Here is a 10,732-nt window from a genome sequence, read left to right on the forward strand (position 1 = left end):
ATGTGGTTATCGTTGACTTATTACCTCTTTCGAATGTTCGCGCTGCGGTATAGCACATGTAATGCTATATGCAACTCGGTCAGCTTTAGCGTTTGGACTCATTGGCGCTACACGCGGCTAAATTTTAATCGTCAGTTCGTGTTTGCCCATGACAACAATTGTAGAAGGATTGTATATACAAGTGACCTACTTCGAAAAAGTATAAATATAATATAGCTGTTTGTTGATCAACTCTGCTGTTCCGATTTAGCCGTGCATTCAGAAAATTTCAAAAACTATGTATCTTTTAATCCGACTTGAAAGAAGACGGAAACTGAGTCGTTTCCTGGTTAAAGTCTTCGAATCGTAGTTCACGGTGCCATCATTTAGCCAGACTCGCTGGGTCTAAAGTCACCTCAGCTTGATTCTCTGAAGTTTGAACGATTGTAATTTTGAAATACCATTTCCATGTGTACTAATATATATCACTGTATTGTTGCTTACATTCGAAATGCGGCCGCTGTAAATTATTTATCCTGTCCCTCGAAGTGACGTGTACCTACGCATTCTAACGCGCTTAGACAAAGTACAAATAATAATTAGTTACATCAGCAATAGTTTTCCTGTACTGCAATGTATATCATTCCGTCTAAGCGTTGGCATAAAAGTGCGTTAATCTTCAATATTTCTCCAAATACAAATTTATAACTGTCGTTTTTATAACCGTACGACGAATGAATGAATCGTCGTAAATGTGGCAAGTCTGCACCAACGGCCATCTCGCTGTGTTTTAAGAAGAGTTTGATCTAGTGAACGACAGCGGATAGTTTATAATCGCCGTAAATTTTACATGGTGTAGACTTCCACATTATATGGACGCAGTGTGGGTCCTTGATAAACATTGGTAGAGTTGATCATATTTCAAGTTCCGCATCAGTCAAACGTAATCCTGATTTGAACAAGACGCGCTTCTCAGATCCGTCGCAGCACTTCCGTTTGGTTACCAAGCCATAATCTGCGCTACACAATGGAGGTAAGGCATTTAATGATCGTGTGTGATTCTCAATAATTCGGACATATGTGGGTCGCGGAGTGGTCTCTCTGATGTAGTTTGAATTTATGAATCATCTGTGATACTCGCGAGGTTATTTATGGGAGCATATTGGATAAGGTTGGGCGTATTTGTGGAATAAAACTGGTGTTTTCGTCTTCGAAACCGCAGACAACGGAAGAGGATTGGTCTGAAGAATATGCTAGGGAGGCGGGAGACGTACTGAAAGCGTTGCGCAGCAGCGAGCTGATAAGGACGCGCTCTATGAGCCCTAATTTCGTTCGTAGGTAGGTTGTTGCAGAATTGCGGTATTCATTCACAAATGCGCAGCATTGTAATCGGTACGCTAACATCTCTAGAAGGATACGACGTGGGGCAGCAGCAATCGAAGATAGTGACACGCAACAAGACTCCCAAAAGGTTCGTAATGCTATTCGCCAGCGTACATGACCGACAATAAAAATTTGCGATACCGTATATATAGATTAGTGAGAGGCAAACTTTCTGTACACGGAGTTTTCTAACAACTCGGAGAAATATTGGCTTGCATCTCGTATCGCTTTGAATTGTCGGACGGTGTTTATATGCAAGTTGCAGGTTGCAGTTTAGTTCAAAGTATGTTAATTACGTTGTCTTGAGCAGCATGGCAGGGTCCGTATAGATGACAATATAACTTACGCGCATGGGCCGGACTTCGTTATAGTGACGACAAAAATCCAGCAAAGTCAGGTATAGTCAGTAAAAAATTACTTCTCAAGTAGATTTTGCCTGCTCGTAGTACTTATACTCAAGTGCTTGTGTTTTTAAATTATATACTTCTATATATACTTAAACAGTGTTCAAGGAAAAATACTTACTTTTTTACAGTTTGGATTATGAAAAGTTAGTTTTGGGGCAAGTTTGCATCACTTTGGCTCGTGGGATTCTCATATAAATCGCATGAAACAGCCTCTGTATCACGGTAACTGATCATATTTCGCAAATTGCACCTATTTCGATTACAATTAGTCATTTTGTGTCAGACGCGAATATGCATCTCGCAACGTCGGATGTAGTTAGTAGTTACCTCCGCAATCTGCTAAACGTATGCGACCCACGATCAAATTGACTTTTTGAAACCACTTAAACGACTAATTTTCTGAGCTTTCGTCCACGCTAAATTGACTCCCGAAGTATTTTTCAACATATAATAATTACAGGCCGTCGTGCACCAGTCTCTTGTATGTGATAAGCGCTACTAAACTTTTATAATGCTATACTTATAATAATAATATCGATCTTTCATCTTCTATTTCCACTCAAAGTAATCGCTTTCTAGATGTGATTGAGTGTACATGTACATGTATGGCCTTACTCTTGGTTCTACTTGAAGATCATCGTTGACTGCTTCGATCCCCTCACTATATCATATACATACAGGACAGTTTTCATAACTTTTTCGATGCTGGCAAAGCGATATAACCCGGATTTCATACGCAGAGCACCGATCCCATACATCTAGAAGATTTACCCGTACAAGAATTGGAAGGCGCGCCGGCCGGATGGGGAAGAAATCGCTCTCGTAACTCCCTATCGACCAGTGTCCAAGAGCCCAATCGAAATCGTCGCAACAGCGCGTTCCCGACCGCGGGACCGAGAACGGAAATGCGCAGGAGTTCAGCCGCCGGCCGCAGGCGCGAGAGTCAGATGACTTTCGACGAATGGTGTCAGCTGAAGAAATTTCAAGAACTTCACGAGTCGGCGTTGAAGGAGCATGAGGAGTCCACGAATGACTTGGAACATGTGAAGAACATGAAAAGAAACATAAGCTTTGACGAATGGAGCAAGGCGACGGAAGTAAGTCTGAGACGAATTGGGTTCCTTCATTTCTACATCTTTAGATCAGCTTAACTAACCTTGCGCACCAATACGCTAATCTATACAAGCCTTGGTCGAACCCCAAATGTTCGCTTCTTATTGTCACAAATAACACATAAAACATATGTTTCACATAAAACTAATATGTTACGATGAAAATTTGCGGTCAATCGGTGTGACTTATGCTGTGTGAGTCGGGTGTGAGTCAGTCTCGAACCACGAGACTAGCTCAACAAGCCCCTGGAATTCGTGTGAATCCCGGTAAATGACCAGTGACCACTGCTTTAGCCATATAGCAGAAGGGGTTATGGTGGCGTTGTACTTTTACTTTTTCTGAGTATTCAAGTAAGTTTAGACTCTTGCATAATGCTTACTCACGTGGTTATGTCTTTTTTTAATATTTCCTCTTCTAGTTGATAATTTGCAGGAAAATAGCCCTTGTATCACGGTAACTGACTATATTTTCGATAATTGCATCGATTTGTATTTGAATTGGTCATTTTGTGTTGGTCGTGAAGATGTGCCCTGTTGTTTCAGAGCTATATAGCCACATTTGATCGATGATATACTAAAGTATGCGACGTCTCAGCTAAATCTACTTTATTTACGAGTACTTTTCAAATATTCATTTGCTACTTTTACTTAAAGGGGTTTTGATAGGTCTTAGAAATCGTTAATTCTACTTCGTAATTGAGTAGAAATTTACCGCGTTACTCCTAGTTCTATTTAAGTACTATAACTGTGACTATATTTCCGTTGGGTATAGACGAGCCGATTTAAATTTTTCAATCTTCCGCTCATTTTTTGATACAATCCTAGTTTTAAATAAATTTTCCATAATAAATACATTGCTTTATCCTCCGTTACTCACTGGATTTTAACAAAATTAACGCGATGCTTCTTGCGACCTCAAGTTAATTATTAGCGGATCTTGTGCATGACTCAATTCAATGTGCTACATTGTGTATTTTTACACAAGCCAAATACATTACAAAAAGGCATAGATCTGTATGGGGGTATATCAGTGACGCAGAGACAGAAAATACCATTACTTTTGCTGAATTGACTCCTGTTTTGAAATATTGCTTCTTCCTATATACGCGACGAAAATTTAGATATGCATGAGTGAGTTTCATAGACCAATAAAATTGAAGCCGTGAGAGAGAGAGAGAGAGAGAATTTGATAATAACAAATCAAATATGGAATGCAGCACAAGAAATGAAGTACATAACAGAATGAGACATGAATGAGAATGCACATTATATAGCTAAAATATTTGCGAGATATGGCGGTAGCGCAGTGATCTGGTGATATTAAGGGTAATCGATTCTCGACCTTATGTAAATTTTAGATATAACGGTGACTAGTGAAAGTAAACAATACAACGTAGGCCTACTATAGGAATAGAATCTAATACTATAAGAAATATAAATGATTAGGTATAAATCACAACATAAATATACCGTGGTCGAAGCCACCTAATAAGTAACGAATATGGAGTATATAAACCTCCACAACATCTTGCTCTGACAGCTTCCAAAAAGCTATGTTTGATGTGGCAATATTATGAGCTATAAACGACAACTGCGTACATACCATTTTTAAGTTTACAATGTTGAAGTAGGCATATGATGCAGCTATATTTATTTAGGGTGAATAACGAATATTGGAACTTTTCGACTAAAAAATTACTACTTGATAAATCCATATCGACTGTTGGATTGTCAGTTCGAATCTGGCGAAGTGAAAGCTTTGCATCATTAAACACGTGGCCTATAGGCCTAACGCGCGTTTGGGCTCTTGCGCAAACAGTTTGGTGACAAGCAAAACTACAAATAATCTGTTTATGATGACAAATATACATACCCTTAAGATACAGCGTCAACATAGATAGATTATAGAATGACCAGTCGAGATGCACCGCCGCTGTGCTTTCGAATTGCATGATTTTCGAGCAGGAATATTAATTCGTGAAGTTCGCTTGGTTATTGATGAGTTAGTTTCCAGGCTCATATTTCATGCAACATTGCCGTAACACGGAAACTAGTACGATCACGACTAAATTGCGGCCGGCTCCGATACCGGTACGTTCAGGATCTATAAGAAACGACTTTGGAATGATATTGTCCGCAACATTGTACACACAGAAACTCTCATACCTAGGGCTGCATTAAAAATAAAAATCAGTTTAAAACAAACACGCTTAAAACAAGGCGCTTGTTTAAAACATGTTTTTTATTGTTGTTGTTTTGTTTTTGTTTTTTGTTTTCAAGCCATGACGCCACGAATATTCAATTGTGATATCATAGGGGATTGACATTGACAATTGAAAATATAGGGTAAATATAGCTCCTTTGAGGAAATATCCAAGTAGTATAGCTGTTGAACCGACTGTTTTGAGGGTTCTAACCATCCCATCTCGTATACGTCAGCTTCATCGGGTGTTAATTTTCCGTAGGCTCATACAACATGTTTTTTGGAAAGTATTTAGACAATTTTGGCATAATTTTGCAACTTGAAAATCACAATTTTTTTAAGGCCTTTGTTTAAAACACTGTTTAAAACATGTTTTAAACAAAGTGTTTTAAATAATCATTTGTTTCAAATGCAACCCTCCCCATACCCATATAGACAGACTAGAATCACTAGATATATGGATAAATTTACGGATATAGGATTTCAGCAGACGTCCGTGACTTTATGTATGAAGTAGTCTTGTGTTGCTTTTTTTCATATTTATAGATGCGATAACCTCGCCGAAATCCATCTATGCATCGCAAACTATCGTTTCAACAAAATATACCTTAAAATTATGTACAATTGCAATTGCAATCTTGTAACTGAGACAAACGGTTTCGCTTGTGAAAAGATCTACGTATCGAATGCTTTTCCTCTCAAGTGAAGGCATTCGCTATTACCGACATATGAATAAGATTAAGAACACGATATTAAATCCGTAAGATTTTATAGCCGCTTCGGCTACACTGGACTTATGTGAATTTAAATGCACAGCAAAGGGACAATATTTAGAGAGACGTTAAGTAACCAACCAAACAGCCTGCATTTTGTTACGGCGTCAGCTGTATAACGTCTCATTCAATTCACGTCACGCTCGAATCAAAATTGATGGACCGTTCAACTGTGATCCATTTCTAATGCCGTAAAAACGGCTACTAACATCGACCCACAACGCGTATAGTATAGTGCCGAATGCATGCGCTCTCCTACTTAATAATCTCAATACTTGCCAGTCCAGAAATGTTAGACCACAATTAAATATATTGGCGCTTTTGCGTCTAGTCCCTTCTATAATGCAATGGTTTTGCTAGACAGGGACGCGATGCCGATGAGATATCTGGAGCGTTTTGAAAATCCTAATTTTGAAATATTTTGTAGATTACAGCCTCATCAGTGATTGACACGATGGCAGCCTGCAAGTTAAGCGTAGCGGCAGAAGTAATCTTACTATGCATTATTGACGCTGTGAAAGTGTTGAAATTGTTTTTCCGTATTTTATGGTCAGTGGTCACTGGTGATTGACTCTTTTCAACCACAGTCCGCACTAGTACAGGAAGGGCTCAAAAACGCTTTCAAATTATTTTTTCGAATCGTGCGACGACACCGCGTTTATGACGTCACTAACCTGGAGAAAAGGCGGCGCTGTAACTACAATCTCTATAACTCTCACATAAAATACGATTCACATAGGCTACATCTAAAACGGTGGTTCTTGACTTTTACTAAAACGGGTAGCGCTTACGCTGATCTACAGGCGTTCGGGAACTTCAAATTCCCCCTCTCTCAGAAAACATATATCTACCACAATAAATACCTTAATACACATCTAATATGTTACTATAGAATAGATTACTGGTGCATAAAATGAACTGTGCATCAACAAAGATAGCCATTAAAATATGATATCCCCCCAAAACGAAAACATAATGCATATTTATTGCAGTATGACTTCTGCTGAACCCGTTCATGATACCATTTCAGAAATGCGTGGATTCACCTTGGAAAGTGTCATCGTATTGTACGGTCGAAACGCAACAACGTGATACCGATTGCTTAATTGCAGTTGGGCTTATAGATATTGTGGAATTGTGTCGATTTCAATTACAAATCAACTTGTCGAACGCATTTCTATTATGCAGCCGTGGCATCGCTGTACTTGAGAACTTCAATTTTCCATCGCATTCCTTTCATCTTGTTACTAACTGAAGCCGAAAATATCTGCTTAAACCAGCCTTTATTCGGTTGAAATCCTTTCAACAGGAAAGGCAGAAACGGACAACAGAAGAGTTGGAGAAACTAAAAATTAAGGAGGAGCGGGAGAAGGAATCCATGGAAATGGCAAAGTTTAGAAGAAAAATCAGCTTCGACCGCTGGGTGGAAGACAAGAGGAAGATAACCGGCGACAGGCAGCGAAAAATTTCCGACATCGGACCGCCGACAGTCCTCATGGAAGAGGACAGGAAGAAGAAATCCGACGAGGCTCACCGGAAATGGCTGCTGAAAAAGGAACTGACTCAATTACAACAAGACCGGAAAGAGATGTTGAGAAAATCGAGTATAAAAACATCCGAGCACCCGAATATCACAAACTGACATTATCGCTATGTGCATGTCCGGTACATTACAATAACATTCCGACGCACCTTCGCCAGAAAAACAAAACATTGGTGCCAATTATGTTTCCGGCATGCTCAAACCAGGGATATGTGGAACTATACCTTCTGTATATCCCTGACTCAAACGCCCTCTTTACATGACGACAAGTTATTGCAATGCTAAATCTCGATTTTGGGGGAATAGCACCTTCCCCGTTCTGATTAAGCATTAAGCCTATGGAAGCACATACGCGGTAGTACAGTAAGAGTAGATGAAGAGATAGTAGATATACAGTTCTGATCGATACTACAGAGATATCTAACTTCGAACCAAGTTGAATGATTGGTCCGAAATGTATCTTATAAATATAAGACTGCAGCTACGCTGCTACAGCGCTTTAGAAGATTCAAAATCACGCAATGCCTTTTTGTTGCCGGTACTAATTGCAAAAAGTGACTTGAAGGGACTTGAGTTCAATAATATTTACTGTTTGCATGATACTGGCGCAGAATCACTCACTGTTTTATCCGTGCACTAGTGGTGATAGGACAAATCTATCAATAAGATAGGTCTACATCGTGAACATATAGGGTTAATAAGACAATCTGTTAAGAATGTTGCCGGATATATCCTTAAATTGAATATTTTAAACCGGACTATATCACTGAAATCCTATGCACATCACATAGTGCCTGCGACGGGCACAATATCAGCATCGCAATGAATCGACAATAAAATTGTTTGTTCGCGTTTTGCGTGCAGATCTGACCCAATAGTTCGCAAGTTTGGTATATGAGTGTTTCATTAAAGTCTATTTTACGATGACATCTTCGAGCGTGTTTGGAGCACAAGAGTGGACGACTGTTAGTATACGATCAATAAACTCGCTTATTTGTGTTCGTCATTTAATGATCTTCCATATTCTATTATTCAAAATCGTGACCAAGTCAGGTGACACTACAATATTAATGAAGTAAATATGTTTATTCCATTTAATAGATTACCGACGACACTAACATATATAATTATATATACTGATTACAATATTGCAGATAACCCAAAGCCACTCGGTCCGTATCACCTATCTGCTGCAATGTTTCATGACTTCATGTTAGTAACTTTATGGTCGGAATAAGCGACTCCCACTCCCAATATTACTTGTGGGGGTGTTACGGAGATCCGTGCTGTGGTTACAAATACCTGTTGACGTACATTTGGACTACTGCAGAAAGAGATGCTGTTCGGAGTAATTACAAGTCAGCAGTCGTATTAGAATTAATGTTCGAGATATAGTATGATATTATTCCTTTTCTTTCATACATTAAATGGATGACAATCGTTTGAAATGTTCATATCTCAAGAAGAAATTGCTCTACCCCTATAATCTCCCGTCAAATCGAGATAACTCAGAACGCCGTGTTGATTTTGAACAAGTGTCACTGATGTACGCTGAAAAACAAAATGCCAGCGTTGGGATTCGAATTTCGAACCCACGCCACGTAAGTGACTGGTGCCTAAAGCCAACGCCTTAGTAAGACCACTCGGCCACACTGCAACGATTAGGCGCCGATTGTACCCTATTATGATAGTAAGACCACTCGGCCACACTGCAACGATTAGGCGCCGATTGTACCCTATTATGATCATAGATAATTACTTGGTCTAGTACAGTGGTTCCCAAACGGTGGGGAATTTCGGGATTTCTGGTGGGGAATGGAATCACTTTTGAAAAAATCTTTACAGTAATATTCTCCTTTATTAAATGTCGTTTTGAAATGCCGGCCGAATATTTCGTAGCCATTTGCAATTCAGCGATTTATATTATCAGTGCCTCCAATTAGCGAGAATCGCCTGGATAGCGACACGTATAGGCCTACTCTCCAGAAATGTATTTATTCATTTGTACACCATCATCGGTCACGAAACGTAGTGATAGAAAAATTCTGATTCGTTGTAATAAGAGCTCATCTTGAAGAACATGCATTTAAGGGAGATCGTGGAATCGCTAATTGATAGCACATACAAATGAAATTACATATTTATGTTATTTCAAGTTATTTTAGTATTGTGCGAAAGTGTAGTTTACGGTGGCTTATATATATATATATCGCACGCATGAGTTCGTCAACATCAGGAAGTTTATCTGACCCGTGTAATATTCGGCACTTACGTATGTAAATTGATGCTATCCCGCAACAGTTGGACAATTTTCAAACCCCTCCTATAATTCTGTTGGCTGCGCGCCGGGGTAGATACATAAATCTACGGAGGTGCGTTTTCGGTTACTAGTTCACCGCTACGTTAATTTTATTGTGTGTTGATCAATTCCGGGGATCTTAACAATCACCAATAGCACGTACTATTTACTAAGCATAGTCTAGCAAAATTTTATTGGAGGTAGCACTTTAAAGGGTAGATATGGATAATTGGATACAGAGATTTTAGGTGGGGAATGAAGGCTCGGAATAAATCGGAAGTGGGGAATTACGATAAAAAGGTTGGGAACCACTGGTCTAGTATGACATTCTTCTGTAAGACAGGATTCTTTTCATAGTGAGAACGAGGTTGCTTCTATGACGATCTTCAGCGTCCTTACATCTGTCATTCCGAGGAGTAGCTAGGCGTTGGCGAGAAACTGCTAGCGCCACCATATGCTCGTAAAGTATAATCGTGACACGGCTACGCCTTTTACTATATTATGATGGATAATGTTCATTCCATCCATGCGTTTTCGAAGTAGTCATTTTTGATAGTCAATTACACATAGAAATGGCGAATTCTGAGACTTTCTGAAACTACTTGGAATAGAAGAACGAAAAGATTTGAAACAAACAAGTTTGAGGAAGTAGATTTGGTCATCGCATTATTGTATAATTGTGTAGGTCAACGGCGGGCGACAGTTTTCAAATTTGTGACATGCATATCACCTTCGCAGCTGGCTACGATTTTTTTTAACACGCCTTGTCATTTTATTGAATCAAATCAGACTCTGCTGCTTACAGAAACAATCCAGTATCAGTTTTATCAATAATTTAAATCATTTCAAAACACCACAACATTACGACCCAACGAAAAGATAGGATGGTGCCGAAACGACTTGGAGTATAGTCTTTGAAATCAGACAACCCACTTTGGCCTAGGCGAAGTAGAGAATAGGCATGCACACTGAATGAAAAGTAAAGTAGAGAATATAAAACGCAAGCGACAAAATGAGATGACATTTGGCGAGA

General features: G+C 39.2%; 1 protein-coding gene across 1 annotated transcript; it reads left to right on the plus strand.

Annotated features, from left to right (window-relative positions):
- The first annotated feature begins 852 nt into the window (after window positions 1–852).
- LOC145439168 (uncharacterized) lies at window positions 853–9,618 on the plus strand. The gene is made up of 5 exons (XM_080316655.1): window positions 853–1,012; window positions 1,202–1,317; window positions 1,390–1,450; window positions 2,510–2,866; window positions 7,167–9,618. The coding sequence occupies exons 1-5, from the start codon at window positions 1,007–1,009 to the stop codon at window positions 7,497–7,499; spliced, it is 873 nt and encodes a 290-aa protein (XP_080172781.1). The 5' UTR covers window positions 853–1,006; the 3' UTR covers window positions 7,500–9,618.
- Window positions 9,619–10,732: the final 1,114 nt, after the last annotated feature.

The sequence above is a fragment of the Botryllus schlosseri genome, chromosome 5, assembly GCF_051294905.1.
Source record: "Botryllus schlosseri isolate E-star chromosome 5, Bs_hap1, whole genome shotgun sequence".
NCBI lineage: Eukaryota > Metazoa > Chordata > Ascidiacea > Stolidobranchia > Styelidae > Botryllus > Botryllus schlosseri.

Bases quoted from the DNA above. Each gene is read 5' to 3' on its own strand.
- LOC145439168 (XM_080316655.1), top strand. The intron at 1,318-1,389 runs GTAGGTTGTTGC...TAACATCTCTAG, and splicing joins AGCCCTAATTTCGTTCGTAG to AAGGATACGACGTGGGGCAG. The intron at 2,867-7,166 runs GTAAGTCTGAGA...TCCTTTCAACAG, and splicing joins AATGGAGCAAGGCGACGGAA to GAAAGGCAGAAACGGACAAC.